The following is a 20,789-nucleotide window of genomic DNA, read 5'->3' as shown; positions in this document are numbered from 1 at the left end:
GGCGCCTGATGACATGATGGGACCTGATGACATGATGGCACCTGATGACGTGATGGCGCCTGATTATGTGATGGCGCCTGATGACATGATGGCGCCTGATGACATGATGGCACCTGATGACATGATGGCGCCTGATGACATGATGGCGCCTGATGACATGATGGCACCTGATGACGTGATGGCACCTGATGACATGATGGCGCCTGATGACATGATGGCACCTGATGACATGATGGCGCCTGATTATGTGATGGCGCCTGATGACATGATGGCACCTGATGACGTGATGGCACCTGATGACATGATGGCGCCTGATGACATGATGGGACTTGATGACATGATGGCATGGCACCTGACATGATGGCGCCTGATGACATGATGGCGCCTGATGACATGATGGGACCTGATGACATGATGGCACCTGATGACATGATGGCGCCTGATGATATGATGGGACTTGATGACATGATGGCGCCTGATGATATGATGGGACTTGATGACATGATGGCGCCTGATGACATGATGGGACTTGATGACATGATGGGACTTGATGACATGATGGCACCTGATGACATGATGGGACTTGATGACGTGATGGCACCTGATGACGTGATGGCGCCTGATTACGTGATGGCGCCTGATGACATGATGGCGCCTGATGACATGATGGGACTTGATGACATGATGGCACCTGATGACGTGATGGCGCCTGATTATGTGATGGCGCCTGATGACATGATGGCGCCTGATGACATGATGGGACCTGATGACATGATGGCACCTGATGACGTGATGGCGCCTGATTATGTCATGGCGCCTGATGACATGATGGCGCCTGATGACATGATGGCACCTGATGACATGATGGGACCTGATGACATGATGGCACCTGATGACGTGATGGCGCCTGATTATGTGATGGCGCCTGATGACATGATGGCGCCTGATGACATGATGGCACCTGATGACATGATGGCGCCTGATTATGTGATGGCGCCTGATGACATGATGGCACCTGATGACGTGATGGCACCTGATGACGTGATGGCACCTGATGACATGATGGCGCCTGATGACGTGATGGCACCTGATGACGTGATGGCACCTGATGACGTGATGGCACCTGATGACATGATGGCGCCTGATGACATGATGGCACCTGATGACGTGATGGCACCTGATGACGTGATGGCACCTGATGACATGATGGCGCCTGATGATATGATGGGACTTGATGACATGATGGCACCTGATGACGTGATGGCGCCTGATTATGTGATGGCGCCTGATGACATGATGGCACCTGATGACGTGATGGCACCTGATGACATGATGGCACCTGATGACGTGATGGCACCTGATGACGTGATGGCACCTGATTATGTGATGGCGCCTGATGACATGATGGCGCCTGATGACATGATGGCGCCTGATGACATGATGGCGCCTGATGACATGATGGCGCCTGATGACATGATGGCACCTGATGACGTGATGGCGCCTGATTATGTGATGGCGCCTGATGACATGATGGCACCTGATGACGTGATGGCACCTGATGACGTGATGGCGCCTGATGACATGATGGCACCTGATGACGTGATGGCGCCTGATTATGTGATGGCGCCTGATGACATGATGGCACCTGATGACGTGATGGCACCTGATGACGTGATGGCACCTGATGACATGATGGCACCTGATGACATGATGGCACCTGATGACGTGATGGCACCTGATGACGTGATGGCACCTGATGACGTGATGGCACCTGATGATATGATGGGACTTGATGACATGATGGCACCTGATGACATGATGGCACCTGATTACGTGATGGCGCCTGATTATGTGATGGCGCCTGATGACATGATGGCACCTGATGACATGATGGCACCTGATGACGTGATGGGACTTGATGACATGATGGCACCTGATGACATGATGGCGCCTGATGATATGATGGGACTTGATGACATGATGGGACTTGATGACATGATGGCACCTGATGACGTGATGGCGCCTGATTATGTGATGGCGCCTGATGACATGATGGCACCTGATGACGTGATGGCACCTGATGACGTGATGGCACCTGATGACATGATGGCACCTGATGACGTGATGGCACCTGATGACATGATGGCACCTGATGACGTGATGGCACCTGATGACGTGATGGCACCTGATGACGTGATGGCGCCTGATGACATGATGGCACCTGATGACATGATGGCACCTGATGACGTGATGGCACCTGATGACATGATGGCGCCTGATGACATGATGGCACCTGATGACATGATGGCGCCTGATGACATGATGGCACCTGATGACGTGATGGCACCTGATGACGTGATGGCACCTGATGATATGATGGGACTTGATGACATGATGGCACCTGATGACATGATGGCACCTGATTACGTGATGGCGCCTGATTATGTGATGGCGCCTGATGACATGATGGCACCTGATGACGTGATGGCACCTGATTACGTGATGGCGCCTGATTATGTGATGGCGCCTGATTATGTGATGGCGCCTGATGACATGATGGCACCTGATGACGTGATGGCACCTGATGACATGATGGCACCTGATGACGTGATGGCACCTGATGTCTGCACATGTGTTTAGTGTCTGTGCTCTGCCACATGGAAAACAGAGACTGTGACATCCAGACTGTCTGAATCTTTTTTAGTTCTGTGTGAGTCGTTTTTTGTTTCGAAGTGAAGACATGACAGAATAAATGAGAGGTTTGATCTCTGCCTAACAACACTTTTTTTCTCCAATTCTATTTATTGTTATTTTTTAAAGCAGGACAGTGGCAGTGGTAAAAAAGTGAAACCAGAATTTCTGATATAAAAATATAGAAAATATTAAACAAGTCAAAACTCAAGGCGACTGTAAACAGGAGGATTTAGCAGGATGTCAGATTGACCATGTTTTGTGTCATTTAAACTCAACTAGTCAGGGGAATAACTTTAAAGTGTCCAGGTGCTGGCAGCACACAGGGATGAAGCCAAACACCGGTCATCTGCACACACTGTGATGCCACACAGCTGGTTCAATTCTTCTGTGGCCATCAGCAGTGATGTGGTGGTTCGCTGTTACACTGTGATCTGTAGCCTTTAGCTTTAGCTTCTAACTATCTCTGTGTTTTTAACCTGTTGTTGCTGCTTCAGACACAGACTGTAGACCCCTCTGTCCAACACATCCTCACTGTGACCTCGTCACATCCACGTTTGGTCATGGACTTTCCACGTCCACATATGACGTCCAAGGTACCCTGGGTGTGTTGGTTGTTGACGTTCTGGGACGCCGTGTCAACTTCAGCCTGTTACATGCATTGTCTGTTTTCAAAATACACTTCTGTTTTCACAGGAAATGTACAGTTTGATACAGTCTCTTTCAAAATAAAAGCACTACGTCAGTACAACACAGCAAATTGACTTCAACAACACACACATGGTTGGGTTTGGGACAAAAAGTTTGGCTTTAGAATCTTAACTTTCGTCTCGTCCTGCTGTGTTTCCCCCTGACGCAGCTGTGTGCTGTTAAACTATAAAGGAACCAGCCACGTATCATGCCAACGTTACAGGACGCCTTTTTTCGTTGGTTTCTGATGGAAGTCACTGCCCAAGCACCAAATTTCAACATCTTTGGAGTGAGACTGGACCCCTCTGTCTGCTGCTCTCTGGAATCACTAGTTGATTTTTCCACATGTATGATAATATGTGTTCAGGGAGTGCAGTTAGTGACTGTGGGCTCCATGCTCACTCCGACAGCTTGTTGGACCATCACAAAGGGGCGGGGCTTAGCAAAAGGTCAAATATGTTGGTTTTCAGACATTTAGATTTTGAAAAGTCAAAGGACTTTCTCTGGCATCTCTACTTTTTTGCTGCATTAAAAACGTACGTCCAACTGAACTGTGACCTTTGTCAACCGTGTATGTGTGTTTGTGTGCATGACGTGCTTTGTAACTTTGTTTTAAAAGTGATTTATGAATAAATAATTATTATTATAAAGGAAGCTATTTAAAACATATTACTTCAGACTTGAACTATACGTGTCAATTTCATTATTCAAAATGAGGAGAAAGAAGAAGCTTCAGAACAAACAGACGAGCAGATAAATAATTCATGTATTTTGAAAGTTATTTGTGTTTATGTTAAAATGATGGTAAAACCTTTTTGGACTGAAACAGCTGTGACAGGAATTTTCGTATCTCTTTGGACTGCACACCGTAGATGATGGGGTTAAGGCCTCCGGGGATGATGTGGAACAAAATGGCAGCAAGTTTTCTGTAGTCTGAGTGATGAGGGAAGCGGTGCAGGATGATGCAGACCATTCCAGAGAAGAACATGATCAGATAAACAAAGAGATGAGTGCTGCAGGTCTTTAAAGCTTTACCGTTCAGAGACTTGTTCTTACTCATCAGACAGACGACTGTGATCTTAGTGTAGGTGAGAACCATGCTGCCGATGGAGGACGAGAGCAGGACGACAGTGAAGGTGAGGCCGTAGACGTTATTGATGAACACGCTCTCACAGGAGAGTTTGAATAAAGAGGCGTTGTCACAGTAAGGGTTTGTGATCAGAGTCCTGCATCGGTTCAGCCGTACGGTCAGACCCAGCAGAATCCCCACCAAAACCAAAGCCACTCCCCAGGCCGACACCGTCAGCTTCATCACCATCCTGTTGGTCATTATGGCGGAGTAGCGCAGGGGGTTACAGATGGCCACGTATCTGTCAAACGCCATGATCATGAGCACAGTGTGAGCAGCAGTCCCGAACATGTGTGAGGTGAAGGCTTGGCCCACACACTCGTAATAACTGATGAGGCGCTCGGACGGAGGCTTCAGCATGTCGATCAGCAAACGCGGCACCAGGAGAGAGTTCCCGAGGATGTCGTTAACCGGCAGGTTGCAGAACAGCAGGTACATGGGCTGGTGGAGGCTTCTGTCGATGACAACCAGGACGATAATGCCGATGTTGGCTAAGATGATAATAATGTAGGAGAGGAAGAAGAAGAAAAAGATGGGGTACACTGACACCTCTGTGACCTTCACGCCCTCCATCTGCAGCGTGAAGCTGTTGAACGTGTCGTTTCCCATCAACCTGAAACAGAAAAGGGAAAAGACGCTGATATCTTTAAAACCGAGACAAAAGATGGACCCAAAAACTTAGCAAAAATATTAGTAAAAAGTTACAAAAAATGCCTTAAAAAAGCAACAAAGAAGAAAAAAAGGAAATGACCTGAAAAAAAATGCTTAAGAATAATAATTCTGTGACGAAATTTAAACATATACTTATGATAATTATAAATAATTTTGTGGACATTTTTCCATTGATTTTTTTCAAATCTACTTATTTATTGCAATTTGCGTAACGTTAAGTGCCAAGCTGCTCATTGCCCCATGTTTTCAAAAGAAATGAAACCAGTATGCTGACAGTTCAAAGGTTAAACACTTGTGAAAGGCGTCTGAACACAGCACAGAGAAAGTGATGTCAACCAGGCTGATGACCTACATTAACCCTTTGAAACCTGAGGACATTGGCTTGAGAGGAAGTCAGTGAGCCACTTCAGAAGAAATGACCCAGAAATTAGTGAGGAAAAAAAACCTTTGCCTACTTCTACTAATTTCTTGCAGTGTGTCAAGTTGCTCAGTGGCTTTTTTTTCCAGGATATTTTCAGAGTAAATGAAATAAAGGGTTAAATACAGGAGACAGAACAAAAAAGGGATGTTGATCCATATGCAAATGAGACACCATCTAATTAAATATTTGCTCATTTTCATACATTTCCTGAGCATAAATCTGAACACGACAAAGCCAAACTCAAAATACTTCATGTTGTCGACATATTAAAGTCAAAGGTTTTTACAGAAGACATTTTGTATATCTCTTAAATCATAAAATAGTGTCAGCAGCCATTAACATTTGGTTCTATTTGATCATGTTTTCATGGATATAAAGTTGTATAAATCAGGCTGTGAATGATACATGAACAAACTCACCTCTAAAGACCTTTAGAATACAGACAGGAATGAAACTGTAAAGTCTGGTGGATGTGAGAGCTGCTGAAGAGCAGATTTATGAGAAAATGGACATTAAAAATATTTTAACATTTTTAGACCAACAAAGAAAAGAAAATGAGACACTAGGGTCAAAATTTAAACAAATAGCTTTCACAGTGTAACGTCTCTGGTTGATGACTTAAATGAAGGCAGTTAAACTCAAACAATTATTTTATATTGACATGTTAAGGTTAAATATGCAAACAAGACATTATGTTTTTGAGTTTGTTTTTTTTTTATACATTTTCAGAACAGAAATCTGAACTAAAATTAACCTAAATATGTTTTTTGGAAGCAAAATTAGCTGAAAATCTCTCTGAACTGACCAGTGCATGAAAAACCTGTTTTCACCTGTGGTGTCTCAACTTAAATAATTAAAGCATTTAAATACTACCTTTAATTTCTCTGGCTGTGCCTGCAGTCACCAAAAACAGTCGACCTGCTGTCGGAGGAACACAGCCTCTGTGTCACTTTTTAAAAGCGATGATGATGTAACATGGAGCTGGGAGCCGTAAACAACACTGATGAAGCGACTGATGACGTCGGCAGTTCTTGCTGTTGAATAATGTAAATGTGACGGTGTCGCTGAGAAGTTGAAGAAAAGTTTCTGGGGGTCAAATATAAGGATGATTTACAGCAGGTGAATGTGACCTTCAGGAGACAGAAGAACTTTTAAACAGGCTGCAGGAAGAAAAGCTGCTTGTTTTAAAGCCAAACTTGAGTTCTGTCAGTTTCAAACCGAATGTAAAAGAAATATATGTAATAATTCTACAGTCTGTCCTCAGGATTGACCTTCAGACGTGTTTCACTACAGACTGCTGCTTGCTGATGACGTGTTTGTCAATCTAAAGGACTCTTTAGTATAAACTCTTCCTTTCTGCTGCTTGTAAGGAACACTTTATGACTGTCTTCAACTTTTTGATGCCAGCCATCATCTCGTGTCGCCACCACAACTTTAACCTGCATGACTTGTGGCCTTACCACAGGGCAGAACATGGAGGCCGGTGTAATGTCTGGCCCAAATGTTCTCATCAAGTATCACCGCTTTGTCGGTGCATCAACCAGCCTGTTCTTGTTCCAAACTTGTCAGATACCACTGATCTGTCGGTGATTTCAGAGTCAGACACAAACACCTAAAGCAGATGATACGCTGCTGGTCAGCCAGACAGCACCCATTCTCGGAACCCATCGGCTGTATTCGGTGTCTGACTCCCGGCAGACGGCGATACAGCCTCTGGGGGCAGAGCCCTGATTTTTTGCATTCCTGTTTGATTTGGGCGGAGGAGGCAAATTTCTGTTTCCGACTTCCATTTATATTTAAGTAAATATGCTGAACCATTGCGATGGATTCAGAGTTTGCAGTGACGCCAATTATGTTCCGCCTCATTAGTTCACCGCATGGAGCGTTTAACCTGGCAACAACTGCAGCCGGCTCTAACGTGATTGGTCAATATCACACGGACTACAAACAGCCTACAACCGGAAACCAGGGCTCTTCCGCTCTTCTTCCGGAGGCAAGATCTCCGGGGTTTCCCTACAGACTCTACATTCACTGAATGTAGAGTCTGTATGTAGAGACTAGACAGCACCTGTCTCCAGCCAACCTGTGTTCTTATGTAGAGCTTCACTCTTTATGCTACTTCTTCACTCTCATCAGCACATTCATCATGTGACCACAGACTCCTTGATTACGTGGGTTATAATTGAATTTCTGATGCATTACTTTTTGTAGGGTTATGTACAAACAGGGCATGAAGGGCCGTCTCTGTTTGACCACCTGGGGGAGAACGTTCTGATCCTGTTAGCTTCCATTCAGCTGTTCATCTGTTGTCACGCAGCGTTGGCATTGTGACGGAGTCTTCACTGGAGCTGTAGCAGAGTTACAGTCATTGATGAGTGCAGGTGTTTGACGTGCTTGGAATCTGATCACACCTGGACCACGTACGGCGTGTTGACGTATTGCGGTAAGTGAGTTGTGTCATTTCCAGTGTTTCTGTGATAGCGTCTCTGTACTGCTCTGTTGAATTCTACTAGCCTGCTTTGTTACTTCAGTTGCTCTAATGTCTACTTCAAGTCTTAACCCACACTGGTTCTGTTTAAGCACTTATAGCTCTCTTCCTTTCTACGACTTTCTCACTAATCTCTTAGCTGTTGTTTGCACGTTACTAGCCTTGGTAGCTACATTAGCTTTACAGTTAGCAATGGCTTCTCCCTCTGCTCTTTCTTGCTCGGTGTGCCAAATGTTCAGTTATGCCTCTGCCTCCTTTAGCGACAGTGGTAATTGTAACAAGTGTAGCTTATTTGCTGCGTTAGAGGCGAGGCTTAGTGAATTAGAAGCGCGGCTCCGCACCATGGAAAACCATTCAGTAGCTGCGGTAGTTAGCCAGCCCCCTGTAGCCGGTGCGGAGCCACATAGCCTAGCCTTAGCCTCTGGTAACTGTCCTCCGGTAACTCCCGTTCAGCTGGGAGGTTGGGTTACGGTTCGCCAGAAGCACAGCTCCAAGCCGAAGCCCACGGCTCACCACCAGCCTGTTCACGTTTCCAACCGCTTTTCCCCACTCAGCGACACACCCGCTGAGGATAAGACTCTGGTTATTGGCAGCTCTATTCTGAGAAACATGAAGTTAGCAACACCAGCGACCATAGTCAAATGTATCCCTGGGGCCAGAGTGGGCGACATTGAATCAAATTTAAAACTGCTGGCTAAAGCTAAATGTAGATTCAGTAAGATTGTTATTCATGTCGGCGGCAATGACACCCGGTTACGCCAATCGGAGGTCACTAAAATTAATATTGCCTCAGTGTGTGAATATACCAAAATGATGTCGGACTCCGTAGTTTTCTCTGGACCCCTCCCAAATCTGACCAGTGATGACATGTTTAGCCGCATGTCATCATTTAACCGCTGGCTGTCCAGGTGGTGTCCAGCAAACGATGTGGGTTTCGTTAATAATTGGCAAACTTTCTGGGAAAACCTGGTCTTATTAGGAGAGAGCATTCATCCCACTTTGGATGGAGCTGCTCTCATTTCTAGGAACCTGGCAAACTTTATTAGTAATTTAAATCCCTGACAACCCAGAGTTGAGACCAGGACTCAGAGTTGCAGTCCTATACGCCTCTCTGAGCTTCTAGTTCAGTTACCCAGCCATAGTTTTTATAGTTTTATACAAACGGTGTCTGTCCCCCGACCACCTAAATTATTTAAATCTAAAATTAACAAAGAGGAGTTATGCATAACAACCTCATAAAAATTAAAACCTCTTCTGTGACAGAAAGACAAAACAGGAGAATTAAATGCGGACTGTTAAATATCAGGTCTCTATCATCTAAAGCAGTGTTAGTAAACGAATTAATATCAGATAATCATATTGATTTACTCAGTCTCACTGAAACCTGGCTGTGTCCAGATGAATATGTTAGTCTAAATGAATCCACTCCTCCCAGTCATAATAATACCCACATTCCTCGAGGCAGCAGCCGAGGAGAGGGAGTTGCAGCCATTTTTAACTCTAGTCTGTTAATCAGCCCTAAACCTAAACTAGATTATAATTCATTTGAAAGCCTCGTTCTTAGTCTTTTACATCCGACCTGGAAAACCTCGCAGCCACTTTTATTTGTTATAGTGTACCGTGCTCCTGGCCCATATTCTGAATTTGTATCTGAATTCTCAGAGTTTTTATCCAGTTTAGTTCTTAAATCAGATAAAGTTATTATTGTAGGCAATTTTAACATTCATGTCGACGTCGATAATAACTCCCTGGCTACCGCGTTTATCTCATTATTAGACTCCATTGGCTTCAGTCAGGGTGTACATGAACCCACTCACTGTTTTAACCATACCCTCGATTTAGTTCTGACGTATGGAATTGAAATTGATAACCTAACAGTCTTTCCACAGAATCCCTCGCTATTGGATCATTATCTGATTACTTTTGATTTCTTTTTACTCGATTACACGTCACTCAGCAACAGTTATTATACTAGATGTTTATCAGATAGTGCTGTCGCAAAATTTTAGAAAAAGATTACTCCGTTGTTAAATTCAATACCAAGTCCTTCAGTAACAGAGGTTTCCCGTACCGATTTTAACCTCTCCCAAATTGATCATCTTGTCGATAGCGCTGTAGGCTCGCTGCGAACAACACTCGACTCTGTAGCTCCTCTTAAAAAGAAGTTAACAAAGCAAAGAAAGTTCGCTCCTTGGTATAACTGTCAAACCGTAAGTTAAAACAAATATCGCGAAAATTTGAAAGGAATTGGTGATTAACCAAACTGAAAGAATCTCGTTTAATCTGGGCAGACAGTCTCAAAACGTATAAGAGGGGCCTCCGCAATGCCAGAGCAAACTATTACTCAGCATTAATAGAAGACAATAAGAACAACCCCAGGTTTCTTTTCAGCACTGTAGCCAGGCTGACTGAGAGTCAAAGCTCTATTGAGCCTTGTATTCCTTGTCCTGAGTGTCCAGACTGAACCTCGGGGTAATGAATCAGTCTGTAAGTGAGGTTACCTGGAGGGTCAGTAGGTGTTTCTATCTGGCAAAGAGATGGTTAAAGTCTCATGAGCCGTCTCACATAATGGAAACATGGTTTGAGTTAAAGGTCAGAAACATAAAAGAAAAGCTTGTGGATGCTTTAGTGAGGTCAGAGCCCTGAGGCCGTCCCTGCTGAGTAATGTCATGTAAATAAGACCTCACTGTTTCACCACTGATGTTTGTTTGCTGTTGTTAAGGTGACTATTTTGTTAATTGGTACCATCAGGAACTCTGCAGGGAAGATGAGCTCACCCCGACCTCCCAGCACACCACCAGCTGAACTCAATCAGCAGGCTCCTGTGAGGAGGAAAGTTTCTCTGGTTAGACTCAGCAATAACACAGAATCACCAGGAGGCTCCAGCAGCTCCAGTCGCCCCGCAGCGTCTTTACTTTCTAATTATCACAAGACTTTTGTTTCAGGACTTTTCTGGCAACTCTGAGAAAAGATTTTAAACATCACAGAATGACACAATCAGAGTTCATCTCATCTAATTAGTGGCACCTGATGACTGATGGATCACAGCTGGTGGGAATCTGTATCTGCTCTGATGATACTATTCATCTCGTTTTTGCACTTTGAGCACTTTCATGTGCCCAGATACTTTATATAAATATATATGTGTTTGCATTGGTCTCAACCTGTGGAGCTCTCTGTGGCTTTATAGCTCAGTTACATCGGTGTGCACGTGTTTATTGTGCCGAAGCACTCAAGACAAACTTTTTTGTCACCCCAAGTAGGTCGACTTTCACAGCAGCCCAAAGACTTATGACTCTGGACATTTGTGAAGGCACATTCATTTTATTTGCAGCAAAGTGTTTTCCTGTGAGTTAATGAGGACAGTAGTTCAGTGAGAGAAATAAATGTGAATGTAGAGGCTGCACAGTTGTCTGTCTGTCTGTCTGTCTGTAGACTAACATATAACATGTACTGTTTGAATAAAATGTCATGAATGGGTGAAAAAAATACCTACTACCCTCAGCTTGACCTTTGACCTTTGAAGAGTTTTTTTTTTAAGTTGTTTGAAGAAACAAGAAGCGGTGTGAGCTGGCTGGTGATCATGAAGTATATTTGATTATCATATTTATTTCTTCTGACAGCTGAAACAAGAAGCTGCTGATTTGTTTTAATTGTTGTCACTATTCTTAATAAACGTGTGACTGAACAGTGTCACACTGATGTGTGTCTGCTCCCTGTGTACCTGTGTTATCAACGGGCTGCAGTGAGCGTGCTGGAGGCCTCGCAGCTCCCAGGTGTGTCAGTGACCAGCAGGTTAATAGAATTACAGCTGCAGTGAGGCGTTCAGGGGCCGACGGACAGGGAGGCGCTCTCTGCCTGTCCTCTCACACTTGATCCATCTCATCAGCTCCTGCAGGAGTGTTTTTGTCATCATTATGATTCATGTTACATTTATTTATTTTTGGTATTTCTCACACAAACACAGCTCCAAATGTTTTATACTGAAAAGTCCAGCTGCTTTTAAGACACCAGACCTGTCGCTGTTTTTCCAGCCAGGATGGTGCCACAGAGACCAGGTACCTGGACCTGATCCAAAACATAACCAAGTGTTTTTTGTGCCTAAACAGTGTGACCTCGTCACATGTCCACGTTTGGTCATGGACTTTCCACGTCCACATATGACATCCAAGGTACCCTAGGTGTGTTGGTTGTTGACGTTCTGGGACGCCGTGTCAACTTCAGCCTGTTACATGCATTGTCTGTTTTCAAAATACACTTCTGTTTTCACAGGAAATGTCCAGTTTGATACAGTCCCTTTCAAAATAAAAAGAGCACTTTAACTTCTTGGTTTCCCATAACGTCAACAGCCAACGTACCCAGGGTGCTTTGCACGTTGTATGTGGGCGTCCATGACCAAAACGTCAACATGTGACGAGGTCGCAGTGAGACTGTTGAGTTTAACTGACCTGCTTCATAATAAAGTAAAAATGTGACGTATCTGTGGTTTTAGAAACACACGAACATCTCTTCTGATGATTGAGTTTGTTTCTTCAGGTGTTGTCAACACGTCATGTTTGCAGCTCTATTTTTTCACAGTTTGATGTAACGTTGGATCGTTCCTTACAGGATGTCAGAGAGGATCCCAGGAGCTTTCATTACCAGCTGTAATCAGTGCGATCCTCTGAGCTCTGATCAAGATGTAGTCCTGCGCCGCTCTTCGCTCCCAGAGGGCTAATTACCATCAGAAACTGTTGATAAGTGTTTTGTAAGGAAGCAGCTCACAGTGGACCTCATTAATGATCTCTGGTGGACCATCAGGGGGCAGTATCGTCCCCTGAGCTCCCAACATGCAACAGTTTCAACAAACTTTGTAACCACAAACAAACACAGTGAGCTCCTTCAGCACCTCTGCTCAAGTTGGATTCAACTTTTCACAAGTAACTTTTAACATTAGAAGTTTCAGCAGCACTGTGCTTAACGTGTGGTCAGATTTAGGCAGATAAAGCGCGGTTAGTGTTAGAAGAAGATCATGTTCTGGCATAAAGTACCCGGTTTAGGGGTCACTACACCCGCAGGAAATATATCGATGTCTCTGAACAATGATCGCTTTTTGTGGCTCTCTGCTGACAGGGAAAAAGAGAGAGCGGCCTTGGTACCTAAAAAATGCTAGAAACGGCGTCCCAGAACGTCAACAACCAACACATCCAGGGTACCTTGGACGTCATATGTGGACGTGGAAAGTCCATGACCAAACGTGGACATGTGATGAGGTCACAGTGAGGATGAGTTGACTAGTTTTGTTGTCTGTTGGTGTTGAACAGTCGTCTGCAGCTAAGCTGGCGTCTCTCCTAGCTGTCAGGCCATCCTCCATCCTCCATCCTCCACCTCCTGACGACAAAGTCAGCTCATGGACTACGTCACTTTGGAAACGCTGGTATGATGCGTACAAAATGAACATGTGGTTCACAGAAATGTACAGTGCCAACATTTTCTCTGGTGACTGGGCTGATGACTTGAAACATAGAATTCCCATAGAGTCGTCATGGGAAATCATTCGCAAACATTTTCAGTGTTGAGACACAAACTCTGACATGAACGTGAAGAGAAGTTGTAATTCATTGATCTTTACCTCCTGAACTCTTTTCATCAGCAGGCTCACGGAGAGATCTCAGTCACTCAGCAACAGCTGTTTTCACATCAGTCCGTCACCATGCAGATCTGAGGGAGGTCTGACTTTCAGACGTCTCAGCAGATGTGACTTTGTGTTCTCAGCCAGCGAAAACCTCCAGTTTGTTCTTGAGTGTCTGGGAACTCCAACAGGAAGTTGTGGAAAATGTTGTAAACAGCAGAAAAACCATCCCTGTGTGTTTTTAAGTTTCTCTAATTGGCCACAGAATCTTCTGGTTTCAGTTTCAGGGCTTCATGTCAGACATGTTTTGGTGGCTGTAAACAGAAACCCAACAATTACTCTGCATCATCTCTGCTTCATCACAGTAGCATCAGCAGATGTGACATCTGGAGGCAACATGAAGGATCTAACATCATGGACATAAAGATCTCACTGCAGCTGTGGAGCTGGATTCAGTTTAGTTTACGTCTCTCTGTCTGTTTGGTGAAAAGTTTCTGAAAGTGGCCGATGATCTGATCTGATGTGTTTCACACTTTATTTATCTTTCTGTTCTGATCAAACCCGAGAGAAGAGAAGAGGAGACAAGACAAGAGACGAAACGAGAGGAGACGAGAAGAGAAGAGACTCCTATTAATGACTTAAAAGTGAGAATAAGGAGTTCCATGACAGAGTTGGCTGTGATGTCCCAGCGGTTAAAGTTCTTTCACTCTGCAGACTGATGTCTGTTTGAGTTCACTCCTCTGAAGGAGGAAAGTTTCTCTCAGTTGAACACCTGGACACACCTGCAGGGTGTTGTGATGTCACAGCTACTGATGTGGAGGTCACAAACACTGATGGACGAATTCACAAAAAGATCGTGCAGCTAAACCAGCACAAATGAGACAAGAGGAAACCGAGAAATTCTCAGATACTCGGAGCCGAATTCAGAAAGAATGAACTGCGGCCGCTGATAGCACCTTGAATTGCACTTCACTTGCACCCGCAGTTTGCTCCGTCTTAACGTCCTATTCACAAAGGGTATTGCGCTAATGATATACCAGCGCAAACACGCCCACAAAGTTTGGCAGCTGAGTGTAGTTTGCCCCTGATTTGCCCCTGATTGCAATTAGCCACACATGGCAAAGTTATTTTTTTCACTTAACTGCGTGTGGCTATTAGCGCTGGTATTAGTTAGGCTAATTAGACTTTGTTTGGCAAAGTACTGAAGACTGTATCCCCTCATGTAGTGATGTCTGCTGGTGAGTCAGTCTAACAGTGTGGGATGGGTTGAGGCTGTGGATTTGACCCAGTCTGACCACTTTATCACTATTCCCTCTCACTTGTAGCTGTTTTTTCGTTATCTTTTGAATTTAATATGAATTATGGAACCGTTTTTGTTCCCGTTTGTTTCCCCCGTTTCGTAAAATAAATTATTGAAAGTTGCTTTTGAAGTGCGTGACAGAAGTGCGTTTTGAGAACGACCGCAGACTGTCACCTGTTCAATGCATCAGTATCTTCAGATGCCATTAAAGTAATAATGATTATAATAATAATGTCAAAATATTATTTACAGACTGATTTAACAGACGATCACTGCTGCCACGATCACTGGAAAGTCTGGGCGAGAGGCTTCCACAGAGGAGCGCCCAGTTTGCACCAGCTTTCTAAAGATGTTATTTACTTCACTCAAACTGCGTGTGGCTGTTAGCGCTGGTGTTAGTGAATTAGACGTTGTTTATTAATGAAGCTCATTTGCATAGAAAGGGGCAATTTTTACGCCAAATATATGCATATTACCTCATTTAAATACGTGCAAATAACACCGGAGCATCGAGACACAATCTGCTTGGCAGCGCAGTTAGTGGAGCATTTCACCCTCTGCATGTGCTTTGTGAATTAGACCGTATCCGTTTGCTCCATTTTTACCGGTTTAGCGGCCGCAAAAGCCACGCAATCCTTTTGTGAATTCAGCCCTCAGAGAGTAAAATGCACCCCCAACTGTGCTGCCAAGCAAACAGCATCTCAGGCCCCTGTGCTCTTCATACATACTTAAATGAGGTAAATGAACCTCACTGCGAAAACAGTCCACTAACAGCGAGTCACCGTCACAGAGACGTGAAATTGTCGTCAGAAGGACTTTGGACTGACTTAACGTCCGAGAACATTAACATGTTGTTGTGAACACAACGTGTTGATGTTTTGCAGACACAGGGTTTTGTTCTCCATAGCTGAAAACTAAATGTCATTATGCTACATTGAAATAACGTTGGCATGAAACGTTTGGAAAGACGTTGAATTTTGGTTACTTAGCAACACAACTTAAAACCAACAAAATATCAACGTCACCTGTTGTCAGTATTCTGCATCAGCTGGCGCTGGCGTTAGACGCCATCCTGACGAGAGATGAGAGGACTTTCTCTAACATCACTTTTCAGCAGATGCACCTCAAACATTACAGCGTGCAGGTCGCACTAACGTTAGCTATAATAGTGAGAAAGAAGAACACTTTGCATGACGGCTGTGATTTAAAGTTTTCAGGTGATTTGCTCCCTGTAGATGTGTGATGTCAGATTCTGACGGCATTTTTGACACTAAACTTTATAAATTTTGAAACTGTTCCAGACGCTCAGGAAATCAACCTGAAAAAAGTGACTGACACACTGTCCTGTGACGTCCACAACTGGTGCAGGGGGAACTGGAGCGTCATATTTAGACGTGTGTGTCCACTGACAAAGTGTCAGTATGTGACAGGTTGAGATGAGAACACGTCCTGACACAACAGTCACATGTAACAAATAACATTGGTCCTGTTCATACTGCACGGTGCGTGACAGAGGACAAAACCCACGGTCCTTATTGTGAACATGTGAAGGTTCATCTGCAGCTCAGACATTTAAATCATCCGTGCACGTCTCCAGAATGTGAGCCTCGACTTCACCTCGAGCAGTGTGTGGTTTTATGTATGCATCTAAATATTATTTATTATGTCAAATATAAACTGACCTGGTGTTTTTATGTGAAATAATCTGAAAGTACCCTCGGCTGTCAGACACATGCAGAGGAAACATGACACATGACACATGAGCTGATCCTGCAGGTTAAAGATCATTTGAGTTGACTTTGGCGCCACCTGCTGGTCACATGACGTCACCGTCAGGTCAGCTTCATCATGAAGAAACTTTACATCAGTTTGTTTCCAGTTTTCAGCAAAAAGTCATGCGATAAAATTAAAAGTGTGTTTTACCATCAGCTGACGTCACGTGACGTCACGCCCCCACACATTCCCTCTGCTCTGTCATTTTCATTCATCAGTTAATCAATCGAAAGAAACTTGATCAGCAACTGTTTGTTACTGTTTTGTTGTTGTTGATTCATTTCTAATATTCAGTGGTCGGTTGTGAGATTTTGCTGCTTTTATAATCATATATGTAAATTAAACATTTCAAGGCTTCAGGATGGAATATACGAACAGCTGATGAGTATTTTTAATCACCAGTCAAAAACATAATCAGCAGATTAGTCATGAAAATGATCTTTATTGTTATATTATTATTAATTTGTGGCTTTTGGTCAAAATAAACAAACATTTGATGACATCACTTTGTGCTGAAGGAAACTCAGATGAACATTTTTCACTGCTTTCTGATGTTTTAAAAAAAAGATGAAAAACATAACCAGATTACTGGTGAAAATAATAATTGTTTCATGTTATTAAATTATTTAGGTGTGTTTTGCCTTCGTTCACGTCACAGTAGAAAACAACAGGACACATTAGTTCAGGTGAGGTTTGTACATGAACTCCTTGATGTTGTTTTAATGTTTAATCTTTCTGACAAGGAAACTTTGTTTTTTAAACTAATGTTTTTTTCCATCAGATTTGATCTCGTCTTCATCACTGAGCTCTGATCCTCACATAAGAAACAGCATTTTGTGGTGGTTCGGCCGAGGAGCAGGAGTAAGGTTCAACTCTTTTATACATGGTAAAATATATGAACACACTAGTTTCACAGCAGTAAGATGGATTCTTATAGTTTCACATAATATATTATTTTATTCTTTAGTTTAAAACTTAAACACACGCTGGCCAGCTGAGAGGACGTGTGGAAAACTCCTTGATAAAATGCATGTTAAAAAAAAAACAACTTCACAATGTTTTCCTCTGAACTACAGCGGACTGAAGTGGCATAGTTAATCATTTTGGTGGCGTATATGTAAGTTCATCATGGTTTATGTTATGGAAGATGAAGCTGAACACACTTCACTTCTGTTTACGTTCAACAATGTCATCAAACACAACGGAGCAAGCTCGCCTTTTAGCCTCATTGTAGCCTGTAGCTCTAACTGCCTCTCTGGGCACAGCGTTCATGTGCGTGTGCTTGCTTTCGCTGGTCTCACGCTGGCTGGTTGGTGCAGCCTGGACCACAATGTGTTTGTTGCCATGTGCGGAGCCTGGGCTGCCTACAGAGACCGGACTTTTTCACAGCATATTCAGAGGACATGTAGCTAACGGATCGTGAAGAGATGTTTGCTGTATGTGACAAAAACTTTTCAAGCTTAGGAAGACTTAGAGAGCCTTTAATACAAATGTGCAGTAAAGAAATTAAAAATGAAAAAAATCAAAGATCATGATGAGAAATTAAAAACACAGGATCAGGATCTGTCCTAGCACACACACACACACACACACACACACACACACACACTCTTCTTCACTGTCTGAACCTGGTGCCTACATTACCCACAGTGCAACTGGACCATCTTGAGTTACTCAGATTCCTGCCTTTAACAGCCAGAGTTCAAATTCCAATCCTCCCTCCTCCTCCTCCTCAGTGTGTGGGGCAACAGAGCTGCAGGGCTCCCAGCTACTGACAGATTGGCTCTTCCTCCTCCTCCTCCTCCTCCTGCTCAGTGTGGGGCAGCAGAGAGGACTGTCAGCTACTGACGGAGCTTTGCTGAAACACTGCGAGGGAAATCAGAGGAACTGACACGAGCTGCTGCTTTCACAGTGAGTCTGAATCATTTCATTGTTCTTACTGGGACTAATGGGACTAATGGGAGCACTGGGACTGAGCTGCTTCAGCAGAGCTGGTTGGTGAAAGCAGTCTGTGCTGCTTCTTCTCTCACTTTGCAGACTGAAGTCAAACTGTGCAGAGCTTCAGGAGAATGAAGCTGATTTATTGACAGCTGTGACTGATGACTGAAAGCAGCTGCTGTGTTGAGGTTGTGTTTCCTCTCTGCATGTCTATAGGTACATTTAAAAAACATCCTGCAGTAGGTTGCAGCTTTGTGCTCCTGTTGAGACAAATAATAAAATGTCATAGCACAAGGTGTTGAGTCTGACAGAGACACCGTCGCTCTTCTGGGTTTGAAAATGTTAAAATGTCTTAAAAATGATTGATTAAAAATGAATTATCTTCTGGAGCGACTTTCACTCAGTCAGTCGTGATGAACTGAGACCACGTGGAGCTGAACTACATTAGACGAGCTCTGGTTTGCTTCATCAAGTGATGATGATTATGATGACGATGCAGCAGTCAGATTCCTTCTTCATCCCGCAGAGACACAGTCAGCTTACTGGATGGTACTTTTTCGGGACCACTGAAAAAACAGAGTGACTGACAGAAGCAGAAAAACACCTCAGTTTTCATCATTCATACAAACATGCAGCCCAAAGTGCTTAACATGGCAAAATTAGGATGAGACAGACACAAAACTAACTTATTTTTAAAACCACAAACCAAGCAAAACAGAACAAACTTACAAAACAGATGATTAAAACTCCACAGAATAAAAAAAGAGTAAAAAACAAACAAACAAAAAGTACATAAAATAGAATAAAAATGAGCAGGAGAAATAAAAGTAGGTAAAAATTAATGGTTAAAACTTAAATATCCAGACTGTAATGTTACTCCACATTAAAAGCCAGATAAAGAGTGACTGAGTGCAGTTTTTCTTGCTGCTTTTGGTTCAGTTAAAAGAATTTTTAAGAGTTATTTTTTTCTTCATTTAGCTCTAAAAAGTTTTTACCCGTCCGTACATTAATGTCAGCGTGACAGTCAACGAGAGCATGCAGTGCATTAAGGGCATTTGGTGTGACAGAGACATACAACTGTGTGTCATCTGCATAAAAGTAGTAATTAACACAGTGATGGCTACTAATGTTTCCAAGTGGAAGCATATATAACGAAAACAAAACTGGGCCAAGAATGCTTCCTGAGGAACACCACACTTAATGCTATGAGTCTCTGACACATGAGCACCCCGGCTGACAAAAAACAGTCCGTCAGTTAAATATGTAAGGTTGTAACGCTGTCAGAGAGAAAACACACTGCAGCTCCTCTCATGGCCACTAGAGGCTGCTAAAAACACTTTATCAAAAATATTAGCCTACCTGTCGCCAGAGGAAAATGTTCTGCAAAGCACAAATGTGTTTCATTTGCACATTTCATATATTTTATATGAACGATGTCATCGGGAGGTCGAGGGGATGTTGGGTGGAGAGACGCCTGCTGAGCTGCACTTCAACACCAACAAACTACTAAAGTGATAAGTCATGGCTGTCTCTCCTTCGCCGCCAAACAAAGGTGTGTTTTTAGTGACCCGTCGCTGTTTATTAAACTAGTGCCAATTTTTAAGTTTTTTTACCCATACATTGCTCCTGTGTTTTTGCGACCCATCCACCACCTGCCCCCCTACAGACCACCTGAGACCACTTCCTTCTTTACTCCTGTCACTGGTCACATGATCACAGCCTTCCAAAATATGTGGGTTATGTACAAAGTACTGACTTATGATTACGTGGGATATGTACAAATTTTGGTGCATTCGTATTTGTAGGAAAACGTACAAACAGTGTGTGTGAACAGCCTGATTGGTCATAAACCAAAGTATTAGATACATGAACATGCTGACCTGATGATGGCGCTGGAGGAATTCTCAGAGGATCATCAAAGTTATGACGGATCATCCTCAGGAGAACATGAACGATGAATCATGTTTCATCACAATCCATCCAACAGATGTGGAGACTCAAAACCACAAAGCTGAACCTGCAGGTGGCGCCAGAGAACAAGTCCTCAGAGTCAGTGTGGTTCATCCTGAGGGGAAC

The 20,789-nt window shown here is 43.6% G+C and overlaps 3 protein-coding genes across 6 annotated transcripts in view; 2 read left to right on the top strand and 1 right to left on the bottom strand.

The window, feature by feature from the left end:
- Positions 1-20,789, top strand: part of LOC125898750 (neuronal acetylcholine receptor subunit alpha-9-like) — a 258,716-nt gene that overhangs the window by 156,907 nt on the left and 81,020 nt on the right. Inside the window, exon 6 of one of the 3 annotated variants that reach the window (XR_007450650.1) lies at positions 3,288-3,448. The exons of the other annotated variants lie outside the window; for them this stretch is intronic. The gene's annotated coding sequence lies outside the window, so the exon portion shown is untranslated. Of the gene's footprint in view, positions 1-3,287; positions 3,449-20,789 lie in introns of those variants that run through there. 3 annotated transcript variants of the gene reach the window in all.
- On the bottom strand, positions 4,175-5,122 carry LOC125898796 (olfactory receptor 146). Its single transcript, XM_049592743.1, has one exon. The coding sequence runs from the start codon at positions 5,117-5,119 to the stop codon at positions 4,175-4,177; it is 945 nt and encodes a 314-aa protein (XP_049448700.1). The 5' UTR covers positions 5,120-5,122.
- slco2b1 (solute carrier organic anion transporter family, member 2B1) overlaps positions 18,338-20,789 on the top strand; it is a 46,150-nt gene continuing 43,698 nt past the window's right edge. Inside the window, exon 1 of one of the 2 annotated variants that reach the window (XM_049592679.1) lies at positions 18,338-18,686. The gene's annotated coding sequence lies outside the window, so the exon portion shown is untranslated. The remainder of the gene's footprint in view (positions 18,687-20,789) is intronic. The other variant, XM_049592678.1, reaches the window with a different exon arrangement.

This window comes from Epinephelus fuscoguttatus, linkage group LG12 (genome assembly GCF_011397635.1).
Source record: "Epinephelus fuscoguttatus linkage group LG12, E.fuscoguttatus.final_Chr_v1".
NCBI classification, from domain to species: domain Eukaryota; kingdom Metazoa; phylum Chordata; class Actinopteri; order Perciformes; family Serranidae; genus Epinephelus; species Epinephelus fuscoguttatus.
Note: the sequence above shows the minus strand (reverse complement) of the source record. Positions and strands in the feature narration are given on the sequence as shown.

Coding starts and splice junctions, on each gene's coding strand:
- LOC125898796 (XM_049592743.1), bottom strand. CDS start 5,119: ATGGGAAACGACACGTTCAACAGCTTCACGCTGCAGATGGAGGGCGTG.